The 16,288-nt window shown below is 41.0% G+C and overlaps 1 protein-coding gene across 2 annotated transcripts in view; it reads right to left on the bottom strand.

Moving 5' to 3' along the window:
• Positions 1 to 16,288, bottom strand: part of SDK1 (sidekick cell adhesion molecule 1) — a 744,026-nt gene that overhangs the window by 435,531 nt on the left and 292,207 nt on the right. For both annotated transcript variants that reach the window (XM_027528208.1, XM_027528209.1), the window contains one exon: positions 2,061 to 2,167. In XM_027528208.1, coding sequence (XP_027384009.1) covers positions 2,061 to 2,167 — 107 coding nt within the window. The remainder of the gene's footprint in view (positions 1 to 2,060; positions 2,168 to 16,288) is intronic.

Here is a 16,288-nt window from a genome sequence, read left to right as displayed (position 1 = left end):
TCTGTTTTATGGCAAAGTCACCGACGTCGCCCTCATGGAGCAGTGAGACCACAGAGGAGCGTTCCTGCCGATGAGTGCAGGCTGGGGGCGGGGAGAAGCGAGGGCAGGAGCCGCGGGCCTCCAGAGGGCCCACAGGACGCGTGCGTCAGCAGAGCTCCGTGGTCTTTGTGTTGCTGCCGCAACAGGACAAGGACACGTGTGCCACCGATTTTAATACTGACGTCTTTGTGGGAAAGCATCCTCCTGCTGCATGAAGCATTTGCCCAGAAGCGCTAAGAAAATGCCTTCGGATACCGCCCAGACCTCTGCCGCCGGTTCTGCCCAGGCAGCCCTGTTCAGCTTCGCCGCTGTTTCTGGGGTGAAGGCTTCCTGAAAGAATCTTCCGGGAGAAGTGTTTTTTTAACCATTAGTTCACTTTTGGAGAGTTCTCTAAACCCCATGCTACTGACTTCATTTGGGGCAGGTAGGTTTTGTTCCAGTCTTTGTGCTACTTACTGGTTTAGAGCATTTAAAAAATAGGATCACAGGGAAAAACCCAGACATTACAATGTGGGTATATGTGGCCAATTTTAAAATTAGTACCATCTGAAAGGTTTGAAAAATTTTCATATTATGAGTAGCTACAGATATATGTATATACACATGGGTATGGAATTCATATACATTTGGAACAGTCTATAAAACATCTCTATTATCAATGAACTCGTGATTCAAAAGAAAGTATTTACTATGTTGCAAGCAGTATTTAATAGTCTAGGAAACATATGAAACAATGAAACGGATTAGGATATTCACAGGTAAAGTGAAATTTGTTATCAAAGAGAGAAATTAGAGATAAGAAAGTCTAGCCCTAGAGATAAACGATAGCAAGAAAAAAGCCCAAAATTAAATTTTATAAACTAGTACTTAATATATTATAATAAATTCTAAGCTTATTCAAATATATTTTGAGTACTGACCTTAATTTTTTATTTGTGAATTGTTTTCAATTATTCAATTGAATAAAAATTCTGAATTATTCTGCAGACAGGTTTAGTTGAGTGACTTCACCACCACAATTCAGAAAAATGAAGCCTTCCTAGTAATTAAAACTAAACACGTATAGCATCAGCACCGTACACAGTCACTAGTAATTACAGGGGAAAAGTAGAATAACTAGAAATTATTTTATTTTATACAGTAACACTGAAAACTGCAAGCCTTAACTGGGGTCAAAATGACAAGTGAGAAAATACCTTCATCATTGGTTGACGTGACCCAATTTAGGAACTCTTTAGAATTCTCTAAAATCTATTATGAGGCATTAATATGCAACTTAAAATAACAACACTTTTTGCTTTCTTTTAAATAAAGAGACATTTTGGTTATAAATTCAGAATATAATAAAGCCTACAGGCCACTTTACATGGACCCTACCCATCACAGATTTTGGACTAAAGTATTAAAACTAAATATTAATACTGAAGTATTAAATACTTTGAATTGGCCGACTCCCCTCTCCACCATTCTGCTAAACACTACACCAAAATTCCAGTCCCTGCCTTCTGATATCCCCTCTGGTTACTTTTAAAAGTTTCATTCTCTAAAATGGTCTGCCCAGCAGAGAATTATTAACTCACTCCAGAATTGAGACATGCTATCTGTGGACTTGGGCAGTTGAAGGATTTCTAAACAAATCATCATTGGAGAGAACTGGCTACGAACAGACAAAATCTTATCTGAGTTTAACTTTTTTATTTTAAAAACATTTGAATCTGAATATAACAAAAGCTGAGAGCAGCTAATTCATAAAGCAGAAAGCATCTTGCTCATTTTTCCTATCCTCCACGGGGCCTTATCTCCTAAATTGAAAGAAGTGGCATTCACCTCACCAGCCCCACCATCATCGTCGGACCAGCTGCATTCGGTATTTACTTATCTCTCAACCAATTTTAGCAATTATCCTCTTCCAAATAGAACCCGAGATAGAAACTCAACTCCCACCATGGTCAAAGGTGACTTTGATTAGCGTGCCCACAGACACTGTTTAACATTTGTAGATGTTTTCACTGTGCACGTACATGCGACTTGAACTTCCGATCTTCTTTGCAAGAGTGCTCCCATTCTGTTCCGAACAACGCAGCGGTAAAACCCGGCATCCAGCCTTTGCAAAGATGGAATAACGTACCTGCCAAACAGCAAAAAGCAGTGTTAATGGTTGTATAACTACACAGCCAGCCATGACACCCAATCTAGTATATTTTGGTATCTAGCAGCAAAAATATTTTAATTTTGGTAAACTAATATCTATGCACCCCTTTGCTGACCAACAGGCTCACTGCAACCGCAGTTTATCTGTGAGGCTATGTAATGGCTGTTTGTCTCTCCAACTAGGCTGTGACTACCCCACACCCCATGGACCCGTCTTGTTCACCACTGTACCCCATGCCATCATGTAGACACATCACTCAAAATGGCCTCAATGAAAGATAACTGTTAAAAAGCTGAAAAGCATTCCACTTAAACTAGGCCTTTTGATTTTTTTTTATAAATCCTTTTCTTAGAATTTCTAAAAATTCTTTCTAGAACTGCAACAGTTATGTGCTCCTGCATCAAAGTTCAGACAACTTGGGATGAGACACAGGCCTCATTCAGGCGAAGCGAGAGGGACACCAGGACACAGCTCTGCTCCCCACAAAGAGCAGAGCCTTTGGGCAACATTCACTCCACACACCTGCCTTTCTTCTACACATATGGCCTGATATTAACTTTAAAATCTTTCCTGATTGACTAAAAGTTTCTTTTATTTGTATTTTCCATTCCTATGATTATAAATAACCATTCCTCAAATCAATGCCTTTCTAAAAAGATCAGTAAATATTACAGGGGGGAAAAGGTAGTTAGAAGATATGGTCTCCATAAAAGCCCTGGTTTTTTATAATTCAGGGATTTTTTTTTTTTTTTTTGCTAGGAGGATAATTGCTTTACAATACTGTGTTGGTTTCTGCCATACATCAACATGAGTCAGCCATAGGTATACACACGTCCCCTCCCTTTTGGGCCTCCCTCCATCCTCCCCTCCCCTGCCCTCCCATCCCGCCCTTCTAGGTGGTCTCTGAGCACTGGCTTTGAGCTCCCTGTAAGCATGTCCCCTGCCTTCTGAGCCTCCCTCCTCCCCTCCCCTCCCCTGCCCCCATCCCTCGGAGCACTGGCTTTGAGCTCCCTGTAACCCAAGATGTTTTTAATTCCATAAACAAGCAGGAGACAAGGGGGGACCACTTGAGGTGAACAGCTCCGGAGCTCGAACCTATCATGCTACCTAGGAGAGCACATTTAATAGGTTTCTAAGCTATGTTCACCAAGAATCAAGACTTGAGTTCTGGATACTTATTACACATGGAAGGGTGCTATCCTAAGAAGGAAAAAGAGAGCCTGAACCCAGTCAAATAGGCACCTACTTTCCCAAAAAGAGAAGACACCATGATGCTATCCTTTTCTAACAAATGCTCTGCTAATAGATACCTAGTTATCTAGTAACAGGTATCGTCAACTTAAAAATACTTCCTCTTACAAAGTATAATCAGAGAAATGTAAAAAAAAATAATAATTACCAGGTAAAAGGCACCAAGTAACATGTGCTTTATTTGCTCAGTTCCTACACATACCTTGAAATCACTTATATTCAACTAATTGCTCATCTTTTTACTCAAGTATGTCCAATTAGTCACCCAGAAAAAGGAACTGATAGGCATAATTTTTAAGTGAATAAAACATTTGGAAAATACAGGTAATTCAGTATTAAGCAAATATTAATCAAAGTGTGTTTGCCCCCAGATAACCATCATGAGATCTTATGGCAAGATTAATAAAATATTTTATGAAAAAATACTGCTGAGCCTTAGTCTTCAAAATTTTATTCTATACTGAAGAATGGTTCTTCTCAAACAGAAAATTAATTAGTGAAGACAATCAGAACAATACCAAACTGAACACAAAGAGTCAATGCCATTTATTTAAATTACAAATCAAGACTAGAAGAATGAGCACCTTTGATTATTATATACTGTGATTATAATAAGGAGGAGTTTTGAGATTAGGTTAAAACAAAATCAAGAAAAGTTTTTGGAAAAGAAATAACAGAAGTTACTGGAGTACATATTTGAAAAAATACAAGAACAGTTTCATGATTGCAACTTAACCACATTTATACGATTGTTATTAATATTTTGTATTTTTGGAATACCCTGAATAGCTTTTATATTCTTACTAATTTCTATCGTAATCCTATGTACTAATATGCAAAAACAGCACTGCTTTCAAACAGGGAGAAGCAGACACAAAACTGAATATTAGGCATATGCTGCTTTGTACTGTCTCTTAGTCTAATGTCTCACCAGGGAAAAGAAATATACAAAAAAGTTGCAAAGTATTCCACCTAATACAGGAATTCCTACACAAATTATGTTCACCCAACAGATGGGAATATTCAGCGCAAGCCTATTGTTTACAAACATACACTTTTAAGCAAAGAAAGTTCCCTGACTCTTTGTAAGAAAGCGTGATAAAATCTTAGCACCATATGCCACTAAAATATAGAAAATGCTTGCTCCCATTTCAAAAAAGCACAGCAGGGAACATTTGTATTCACTGTTTCATGGCAGAACCTACCAGACCAACAGAACCTTTTCCAGGCCCAGTTCATTATCAGGAGGAGCAAATTAAAGAAAATCGAACACAAAATCACAACAAACCCAAGGTTTAAATGTTCTTTCTGGTACGTAGAGTACCTCAGCTCTGAACTGCCACTTGAAATGGGCAACAGCGACAGCCTAGACTTCCTCTAAGCAGCAGTTCTAGGCCCAGTTCCGTCCTAACAGTTGCTCGACCAGCCCTCCCTGGAAAGGGTGACTGACACTGCGTGCCCAGGGTCTGCACCGTGTCCCTGTGTTTGGAGAATTCTCTGCTCTGAGTCCTGGTAGAGGCAGACCCTTCCATTAACAGGGCACAGGAATGAGATAGTGCATGGTCCCTGAACACACACAGTCTGGACATTTAGATCTGGGACTGGTGACACAGGAGCAGGGCTAAGAGAGCATCTGTCCAATAGCACAGCGGCAGGGCACCAAGGAGCCCTGGGTCAGGGGAACGGGGCAGGTGTCCAGTGCCAATCAGGTGGAACCAGGGTCCGGCAGTACCAGCAGCAGCAGGACCCGATGGGGCTGGCAATGGGGGTGATTTGGCTCTGGTGGGCCCACTTCCCTCTGTTCTTGCCTAATGTCAAGCCAGCCCTGAGACTGTGAGAGCAACCCAATGACCAGGTAAAAACTTCCTTTATTTCAGAGAGGGTTTGATTGGCTTATCCTGGAACTCCCCGGAATGTGGCTGACATAATTTTGGTTGAAAAAACGTCTTAAGTTACTAGATACTCATAATGGTCACAGAAAAACCTCAATAATGCCTCACTGAATAATCTCTTTTTAAAAAATCATGGCTTCCTGGTTAACCACTAAGAATCATTAAGTGGTAAATAGTGCCCAAGAAACTGAGACTAATTAACATATAATGAGGAGTATCCCTAACAAGAGCCACTCAAATCTTAGAAAGTATCTGACAAAATACTGTCTGTTTCAGCACAGTTACTGCTGAACAGTTATTCCCAACAAGAGTTAGATGCTGTAAGCACACAGGTCTACAGAAACTATCAAGTTCAGAATAACAAAATTACATCCTCCTTGTAGAAAAGAAAAGCCATACTTCTCCCTCTAATGGCAAGGGATGTAACTCAATCCACAAGAACGATTTTTCATACCCATTTAAATTAGATATGTTTTTATTTTTCTTTTTGGGGGGCCTACATTCATTTTATGCCACCGCAGACAAGACTATTCCCCACAACTTTAGTTTTTTCACACTGGTATGGAAATATCTATTTTCCATGAAAATAAAGAACCAAGTTCTATAATAAACTTTCCTATTTGGGCCCAAAGTCTAGCGTTATTTTTTTAAATATTTATTTTTATTTATTTGGTTGCTTTGGGTCTTCATTGCATCAGTGGGATCCTTCGTTGAGGCATGAGAACTTCCAGTTGCACCACTGGGGTCTAGCTCTCTGACCAGGCTTTGAACCTGGGCCCCCTGCACTGGGAGAGCAGAGTCTTAGCCACCGGACCACCAGGGAAGTCCTTCATTCTTTAAAGTGTTAAGAAAAAAAACAAAAACAAAAAACAAAGCTAAGCTGTTTATATCCTTCTTGGGACTAACTCAATTCTATTTTTGGAAACAAGATGACAAATAATTGTATTTTCAATTTCATTTTTTAAAATTTCTTATTTGAAACTTTAAAACACAGCAACAGTCAAAAGTAGAATGAGTCTATAGTTGATTTTTTCCTCAAGTAAATAGTGAAATGAAAAATCCAGACTGAAACTTGTTAAGAAAGAGATGGAATTTTGAAGCATTGTCCAGCTCACTAATATGTCCTAGACGTTAAGGGTTACGTTTTGAATTCCTTTCAAGAGTTAATCAGTATGAAGTTAAAGTAAACAGTATAATAAAGATGGAAGTTAGTCAACGGGACCATTATATCCTCAAAAGTTCTCTAATCTGAATTTTATTTACTTAAAAACTTGTATTAAGTTGAAAGGGGCAACAGACAGTCCCTTCTGGGATTGGGCTAGGAAGCACCTGTGTGTCTGTTGTACTGTTTGAGAACATAAATCTGGGGACTGCAAGCGCTCCAGAGAACAAGTGGATGCTGAGTATCCACAGACCAGTAACTACATGTGAACTGTGTATTCACGTATAAAAACCAGTTCAAGATTTCAAGAGTCAACACTGAAAAGTTTCAAAATATCTTCTTCTGGGATTGCGGTTTTTGTGATTTTCTCTAATGGGAACATTGTTTTGGGATCACTCATTCTTCATCCATTCCTAGCTTCAGTCACCAAACAAGGGACAGAAAAACAGAAATTCACATTTTGGGAAATACAGACACATGTCTGAAAATATTGTCAGATATGTGATTAGGAGAAAACACCTCTCAAATGAGGAAGAACAGAGCCTCAGAAATCTTTGTGAAAGACCTCGGGTTTTTTTAGAGCTAAATATCCTTTATTCCATCTGTTTACTTAATTCTTTATTTTGCCAGGTTCTCCAGAGACATTAAAAAATCTAAGACCGTTATATGAAGGGCTAAAATATGAGGAGAAATGTCAGTTCCTACACAGTCAAATTGATCCACACCAAACACAATGGAAAGAGAACCTAGGCTATTAAGTGTTACAATATTAGCATAAATGAATTAGAAACAAATTAAAAAGCTTTCACTTGTTGGAAGCATTTGTCGACAATTATGTACACACTTGTTTGGTCATTCTGGTTAAAGTTCTTAGATTTGACAATGATGATTAGATAAACGAGGCAAATGGGATTAACTGTCTAAATCCAAATCATCTCCAATAAGAACTTTTAAAAGTTCAATGATAATTTTGCTTCAGAAATTCTCTGGAAAGAATCATATCTGCTATGACCACACGGAGTTGAAAAGATAGTCAATTAAAATCAGAAATACATATAAACAATACACAACTGGGTAGGAGGAACATAAGCCTTGTGACACACAACTAATATTAGAGGTCAAGGTCAAACAAGGCAGCACAGGCTCACACCATGGAAGCCTGGGACTCAGCACGGGATGCTCTGACTAGGAATGAGATGAGAAGAGTCTGCCCACTTTTCCCTGCCAGAGTTTATCTTCCCCTTCCTTATAAACAAATTGACAAAAGGACCTGATGCCTTAGGAATGAGAATTTCATTTACTAATTCCAGGGCTTTAAATATAGCTTTGTAATATAGAAGAAAGGCCAAAATTAGGCTGAAAGCTTTACACCTAGTGCCCAGCCATTCACATCTTGGGCTCCAGGAAATAAGAAAGCTACCCCAAGCGTTAAGAGTTTGGGACTATAAGGGATTCTGCTTACTTTAGTCAAAGTGGGCAAGAGTAGTTCGTTCATCTGACCAAACCACAACCCACTGTGGTTGTTGTGAGCTGGGCAGCTCACAGAGGACAGTGAACCAGGAGGAATGACCAGAAACAAGGTTGGGAAGCTGAACAACCTGGGGACTCGGCCCTCTGTGGGAAAATGCGTGGGGGGGGGGGGTGACCCTCAGTTTGGCTGGTTGGTGACAAAACCAACTGGTTACGTTTCACTTAAGAAAACGGACGATGAGTAGGGGACCCAGCAATTAAAAACAAAACAAAAGACTCTGTTAGCCTTTGCCCTGCTTCGATTTGCACTCCAAGGCCAAATTTGCCTGTTTCTCCAGGTAGCTCTTGACTTCCTACTTTTGCATTCCAGTCCTCTATAATGAAAAGGATATCTTGTTTGGCTGTTAGTTCTAGAAGGTCTTGTAGGTCTTCATAGAACCGTCAACTTCAGCTTCTTCAGCATTACTGCTCGGGGCATAAACTTGGATGACTGTGATATTGAATGGTTTGCCTTGGAAACGAACAGAGATCATTTTGTTGTTTTTGAGATTGCATCCAAGTACTGCATTTTGGACTCTCTTGTTGACTATGATGGCCACTCCATTTCTTCTAAGGGATTCCTGCCCACAGTAGTAGATACAACGGTCATCTGAGTTAAATTCACCCATTCCAGTCAAACTTAGTTCGCTGATTCCTAAAATGCTGATGTTCACTCTTAACCATCTCCTGTTTGACCACTTCCAATTTGCCTTGATTCATGGACCTAACCATCCAGGTTCCTATGCAGTATTGCTCTTTACAGCATCAGACTTTACTTCCATCACCTGTCACATCCACAACTGGGTGTTGTTTTTTGCTTTGGCTCTCTCTCCATTCTTCTGGAGTTATTTCTCCACTGATCTCCAGTAGCCTATTGGGCACCTACCAACCTGGGGAGTTCATCTTTCAGTGTCCTATCTTTTTGCCTTTTCATACTGTTTTTGGGGTTCTCAAGGCAAGAATACTAAAGTGGTTTGCCATTCCCTTCTCCAGTGGACCACATTTTGTCAGAACTCTACACCATGACCCGTCTATCTTAGGTGGCCCTACACAGCATGGCTCATAGTTTCATTGAGTTAGACAAGGCTGTGGTCCATGTGATCAGTTTGGTTAGTTTTCTGTGATTGTGGTTTTCATTCTGTTGGTCCTTTGATGGATAAGGACAAGAGGCCTATGGAAGTTTCCTGACAGGAGAGACTGACTGAGAGGGAAACTGGGTCTTGTTCTGATGGGCGAGGCCATGCTCAGTAAATCTTTAATCCAATTTTCTATTGATGCGTGGGGCTGTGTTCCCTCCCTGTTGTTTGACCTGAGGCCAAACTATGGTGGAGGTAAGAAAGATAATGGAGACTGCCTTCAAAAGGTCCCATGCACGCACCGCTGCACTCAGTGCCCTGACCCTGCAGCAGGCCACTGCTGACCCACAGCTCCACCAGAGACTCCTGGACACTCATGGGCAAGTCAGGGTCAGTCTGTTGTGGGGTTATTGCTCCTTTCTCCTGTGTCCTGGTGCAATACAATGTTTTGTTTCTGCCTTCGAAGAGTCTGTTTCCATAGTCCTCTATACAGTCAGCAAAAACAAGACCAGGAGCTGACTGTGGCTCAGACCATGAACTCCTTAATGACAAATTCAGCCTTATATTGAAGAAAGTAGGGAAAACCACTAGCTCATTCAGATAAGATCAGATCAGATCAGATCAGTTGCTCAGTCGTGTCTGACTCTTTGCGACCCCATGAATTGCAGCACGCCAGGCCTCCCTGTCCATCACCAACTCCCGGAGTTCACTCAGACTCATGTCCATCAAGTCAGTGATGCCATTCAGGCATCTCATCCTCTGTCATCCCCTTCTCCTCTTGCCCTCAATCCCTCCCAGCATCAGAGTCTTTTCCAATGAGTCAACTCTTCGCATGAGGTGGCCAAAGTGCTGGAGTTTCAGCTTTAGCATCATTCCTTCCAAAGAAATCCCAGGGCTAATCTCCTTTAGAATGGACTGGTTGGATCTCCTTGCAGTCCAAGGGACTCTCAAGAGTCTTCTCCAACACCACAGTTCAAAAGCATCAATTCTTTGGCGCTCAGCCATCTTCACAGTCCAACTCTCACATCCATACATGACCACAGGAAAAACCATAGCTTTGACTAGACGAACCTTTGTTGGCAAAGTAATGTCTCTGCTTTTGAATATGCTATGTAGGTTGGTCATAACTCTCTTTCCAAGGAATAAGTGTCTTATTCAGGTATGACCTAAATCAAATACCTTATGATTATACAGTGGAAGTGACAAATAGATTCAAGGGATTAGATCAAATAGAGTGCCTGAAGAACTACAGACAGAGGTTTGTGACACTGTACAACAGGCAGTGATGAAGACCATCTCCAAGAAAAAGAAATGCAAAAAGGCAAAATGGTTGTCTGAGGAAGCCTTATAAATAGTTGAGAAAAGAAGAGAAGTGAAAGGCAAAAGAGAATAGGAAAGATATACCCATTTGAATGCAGAGTTCCAAAGAATAGCAAGGAGAGATAAGAGAGCCTTCCTCAGTGATCAATGCAAACAAATAGAGGAAAATAATAGAATGGGAAAGACAAGAGATTTCTTCAAGAAAATTATAAATACCAAGGGAACATTTCATGCAAAGATAGGCACAATAAAGGACAGAAATGGTATATACCTAACAGAAGCAGAAGATATTAAGAAGAGGTGGCAAGAATACATAGTAGAATTATACAAAAAAGATCTTCACAACCCAGATAACCACGATGGTGTGATCATTCACCTAGAGCCAGACATCCTGGAATGCAAAGTCAAGTGGGCCTTAGGAAGCATCACTACGAACAAAGCTAGTGGAAGTGATGGAATTCCAGCTGAGCTATTTCAAATCCTAAAAGATGATGCTGTGAAAGTGCTGCACTCAATATGCCAGCTAATTTGGAAAACTCAACAGTGCCCACAAGACTGGAAAAAGTCAGTTTTCATTCCAATCCCAAAGAAAGGCAATGCTAAAGAATGCTCAAACTACTGCACAATTGCACTCATCTCACATGCTAGTAAAGTAATGCTCAAAATTCTCCAAGCCAGGCTTCAACAATACGTGAACCGTGAACTTCCAGATGTTCAAGCTGGTTTTCAAAAAGGCAGAGGAACCAGAGATCAAATTGCCAACATCTGCTGGATCATGGAAAAAGCTAGAGAGTTCCAGAAAAACATCTATTTCTGCTTTATTGACTATGCTGAAGCCTTTGCCTGTGTGGATCACAAAAACCTGCGGAAAATTATGAAAGAGATGGTAATAACAGACTACCTGACCTGCCTCCTGAGAAATCTGTATGCGGGTCAAGAAGCAACCAGTTAGAACTGGACATGGAACAACAGACTGGCTCCAAATAGGAAAAGGAGTATGTCAAAGCTGTATATTGTCACCCTGCTTATTTAACTTCTATGCAGAGTACATCATGAGAAATGCCAGGCTGGATGAAGCACAAGCTGGAATCAAGATTGCCGGGAGAAATATCAATAACCTCAGATATGCAGATGACACCACCCTTATGGCAGAAATCAAAGAAGAACTAAAGAGCCTCTTGATGCAAGTGAAAGAAGAGAGTGAAAAAGTTGGCTTAAAACTCAACATTCAGAAAACTAAGATCATGGCATCTGGTCCCATCACTTCATGGCAAATAGATGGGGAAACAATGGAAACAGTGATAGGCTTTATTTTCTTGGGCTCCAAAATCACTGCAGATGGTGACGGCAACCATGAATTTAAAAGATGCTTGCTCCTTGGAAGAAAAGCAATGACCAACCTAGACAGCATATTAAAAAGCAGAGACAACATAGAACCTATTATACAGAGTGAAGTGAGTCAGAAGGAGAAAGATAAATATCATATTCTAATACATGTATACAGAATCTAGACGAGTGGCACTGAGAGCTTATTCACAGGGCAGCGGTGGAGAAACAGAATAGCCTCATGGACTGGGGAGAGGGGAGGGGAGGGGAGATGTATGGAAAGGGTAACTTGGAAACTTACATTACCACATTAAAATAGATAGCCAACAGGAATTTTCCGTGTAGCTCAGAAAACTCAAACTGGGGCTCTGTGTCAACCTAGACGGGGGGGATGGGGAGAGAGACGGGAGGGAGGTTCAAAAGGGAGGGGATGTGTGTATACCTATGGCTGACTAATGTTGAGGTATGACAGAAAACAACAAAATTCTGTAAAGCAATTATCCTTCAAAAAAAATTTAATTAAAAAAAAAACAGAGACATTACTTTGCCAACAAAGGTCCGTCTATTCAAAGCTATGGTTTTTCCAGTAGTCATGTATGGATGTGAGAGTTGGACTATAAAGAAAGCTGGGCACTGAGGAACTGATGCTTTTGAACTGTGGTGTTGGAGAAGATTCTTGAGAGTGCCTTGGACTTCATGGAGATCCAATCAGTCAACCCTAAAGGAAATCAGTCCTGAATATTCGTTGGAAGGACTGATTTTGAAGCTGAAACTCCAATATTTTGGCCATCTGATGAGAAGAACTGATTTATTTGAAAGACCCTGATGCTGGGAAAGCCTGAAGGCAGGAGGAGAAGGGGATGACAGAGGATGAGATGGTTGGATGGCAGCACTGACTCAATGGGCATGAGTTTGAGTAAACTCTGGGAGTTGGTGATGGACAGGGAAGCCTGGCGTGCTGCAGTCCATGGGGTCACAGAGTCAGACATGACTGAAAGACTGAACTGAACTGAAAATAAAAAACAGGTAGAGGAGTCTAACTCATGACTTAGTGATGAAGTGCTGTCTCGGGGTGTTAAGCCTAAAGGGTACGGCCAAGCAATCAATCAATCTGGGAGAGTCTGACATGGCAGCAATACTAAGTTTTTAGACACGTGGACATGGCATATCTGTCCTTTTATTTGGGTCTTCTTTTAGGAAACTTAAGCAATGCTTTATAGTTTTTAGTATAAAAATCTTGCAAACACCTTGTCATATTCATCTCTAAGATTTTTGAAGATATTTTAAAAAGTATTTTTGTTTTTATTTTACAAAATAAATTTTATATATTTTATAAAAATCATAAATCTTAATAAATTGCAGATTATTCTTTTCTAGTATACAAAAATATAAGTGACTTGTATGGTCATCTATAACTTCTCTGATAGCTCAGTTGGTAAAGAATCCACCTGCAATGCAGGAGACCCCGGTTCGATTCCTGGATCAGGAAGATCCACTGGAGAAGGGACAGTGTACCCACTCCAGTATTCTTGGGCTTCCCTGGTTGCTCTGCTGGTAAAGAATCTGCCTGCAATGCAGGAGACCTGGGTTCGATCCCTGGGTTGGGAAGATCCCCTGGAGAAGGGAAAAGCCACCCACTCCAGTATTCTGGCCTGGAGAATTCCATAGACTGTGTATTCCATGGGGTTGCAAAGAGTCGGACACGACTGAGTGACTTTCACTTTCATGTGCTCATCTAGTATCCTGCTGCTTCTGCTGCTTCTAAGGTCGCTTCAGTCGTGTCTGACTCTGTGCGACCCCATAGATGGTAGCCCACCAAGCTCCCCCGTCCCTGGGATTCTCCAGGCAAGAACACTGGAGTGGGTTGCCATTTCCTTCTCCAATGCATGAAAGTGAAAAGTGAAAGTGAAGTCGCTCAGTCGTGTCCGACTCTTCGCCACCCCATGGACTGCAGCCTACCAGGCTCCTCCGCCCATGGGATTCTCCAGGCAAGAGTACTGGAGTGGGTGCCATTGCCTTCTCCACATCTAGTATCCTATCACACTGCTAAACACATGTGAATTTTAGCAGTTTTTTAAAGACAATATCACATTTTCTACAATCACATAACCTTCAATAAGACATTTTTACATATCCTCTTACAATCTAGATGCTTTTTCTTTTTCTTATTATACTGGCTAGTAACTCCATTATTAGGATCTGCTCAGTTTCTTGCATTGATGAGTTTGTAATTTTCATCAAATGCAAACATTTCTCAATATTATTTATTCAAATACTTTACCACCCCTGTCTTGGGATTCAACTCATACATATATTAGGCCATGTGAAGTTGTCCTGTAATTCACTAATGGTCTTTTCATTGTGTTCATTTATTTTTTCTTTCATTTTTATTTATTTGTTTTTGACCGAGCTGCACAGCACATAGATCTTAGTTCCCTGATCAGTGAGCAAACCTGCATCCCATGCATCAGAAACACAGAATCTTAGCCACTGGACTGCCAGGGAAGTCCCTGCCTTTCGTCTTGAGTAGTTGCATTGCTCTATTTTTAAGTTTACAAATATTTTGGAGTGGGTAGTCTACCCCTTCTCCAGGTGAACTTCCCGACCCAGGAGTCACACCTGGGTCTCCTGCATCGCAGGTGGATTCTTTATCAGCTGAGCTACCCGGGAAGCCCATTATATCGCTATGTTTTTAAGTTTACTAATATATTCTTCTGCAATGTCTAATCTGCTGAGAGTCTCACCCATTGTGCTTTCCATCTCAGATGTTATGGGCTTCATCCTTAGAAATATCTTCTGCCTTTTAATATCTTTCACGTCTCTACTTAACTTTGATCACATGGAATACAGTTATCGTGTCTCAATACCACTCTCTACGAATTCTGACATCTGTGTCACCTCTGGTTTGGTTTTGGTTGATTGATTTTTCTCATTTTGGATCATGCTTTCCTGCCTCTTTACATCCCTAATAATCTCTGACTGGATTCCAGACATTGTGAATTTTACCCTGTTTTCTGATGGTATTGTATTTGGTGCTATTTTTGTATTCCTATAAATATTCCTGAGCTTTGTGCACCACTACTGCAAAGATACTTAGAAACAGTTTGATCCTTTCTGGTCTTTTAAGATTCCTCAGGCAGAACCAGCGGAGAAGGCAATGGCACCCCACTCCAGTACTCTTGCCTGGAAAATCCCATGGATGGAGGAGCCTGGAAGGCTGCAGTCCATGGGGTCGCTGAGGGTTGGGCATGACTGAGCGACTTCACTTTCACTTTTCACTTTCATGCATTGGAGAAGGAAATGGCAACCCACTCCAGTATTCTTGCCTGGAGAACTCCAGGGACGGGGGAGCCTGGTGGGCTGCTGTCTATGGGGTCGCACAGACTCGGACACGACTGAAGTGACTTAATGGTAGAAGGCAGGACCAGAGCTGTAGTTGGTCCAGGGTTAGTAACTCCCCACTATAGACCCAAGAGCCTTCTGTTACCTTATCCAATAATGCCGTGAATTTTGAGGATTTTCAGTTTGGCTGCTGAGAAAAGGCACTCAACCCAGCCCTGTGTGAGCCTGGGAACGACTGCCTCCACTTCTTGGGTACTTGGTTTCTTGGACTTGGGCAGTCTCCTTACACGAATGTGCTGGCGAATAATCTACTACTCAGAAAAAGAACCTCTGCAGATCTCCAGAGTTCTCTCTCTCTCTGCGTGGCTCTCCGCCCTCCAGTCCTCTGCCTTGATCTCTCTCAACTCTCGGCCCCCTCACCTCAGGGGTTGGTGCCTCCCGGCTTCACCTGTGTTCTCCCTCTCTGTGCCACAGCCTGGAAATTCTCTCAGGGCGGCGAGTCGGGCAATCAGAGGGCTCACCGTGCTGGTTTTCCATCTCTCAGGTATCACACCTTCGGTTGCCTGAGGCCCAGTATCTTGAAAACAATTATTCCGTATACTCTGTCCAGCTTTATGGTTGTTTAGATTTCCTATCTAGAATTCACCCTTATATCTCTCGGTGAGGTTTTCTATTTTTCTTCATACTCTACTCATTTCCTATAAAGGTTATTCCCGGGTATTTATTAAATTTTATTGATATTGTAGAATTTTTGTCCCTTTATAGGAAATAAGAAAAAGTAACTTTCCCCTTAACCATTCCTATTCTTCACTGAAATGAAAAATAAATATCCATCAAATTTCTACTGTTTATACTGTAATAGAAGATCACGAAAGGAGACTATAAGATTCTCAGCAAAGTATCCAATTATTCCTCGTGCTGGAGTGCCTAGCAGTAGAAATTTTGAGCATATATATATATATATATACATATACACACACACACATACATACACACACACACACACACATATATTTTGAATATAATTACAAAATATTTTTTATTCCAAAGCAGAAAAAATAATTTACGGTAAATATTTTCTGGGAGAAAAAAAAATACAAATCTGCCTATGACACTTATGCAACTTTGTTTAATCACTGAACTACTCTCATTTTCCCAGTGTAGCCACACCTGTGCTTAAACATAGAGACAAGCATCAGTATGATTAACGTAACATTTG

This window comes from Bos indicus x Bos taurus, chromosome 25 (assembly GCF_003369695.1).
Source record: "Bos indicus x Bos taurus breed Angus x Brahman F1 hybrid chromosome 25, Bos_hybrid_MaternalHap_v2.0, whole genome shotgun sequence".
Classification (NCBI taxonomy): Eukaryota; Metazoa; Chordata; class Mammalia; order Artiodactyla; family Bovidae; genus Bos; species Bos indicus x Bos taurus.
Note: the sequence above shows the minus strand (reverse complement) of the source record. Positions and strands in the feature narration are given on the sequence as shown.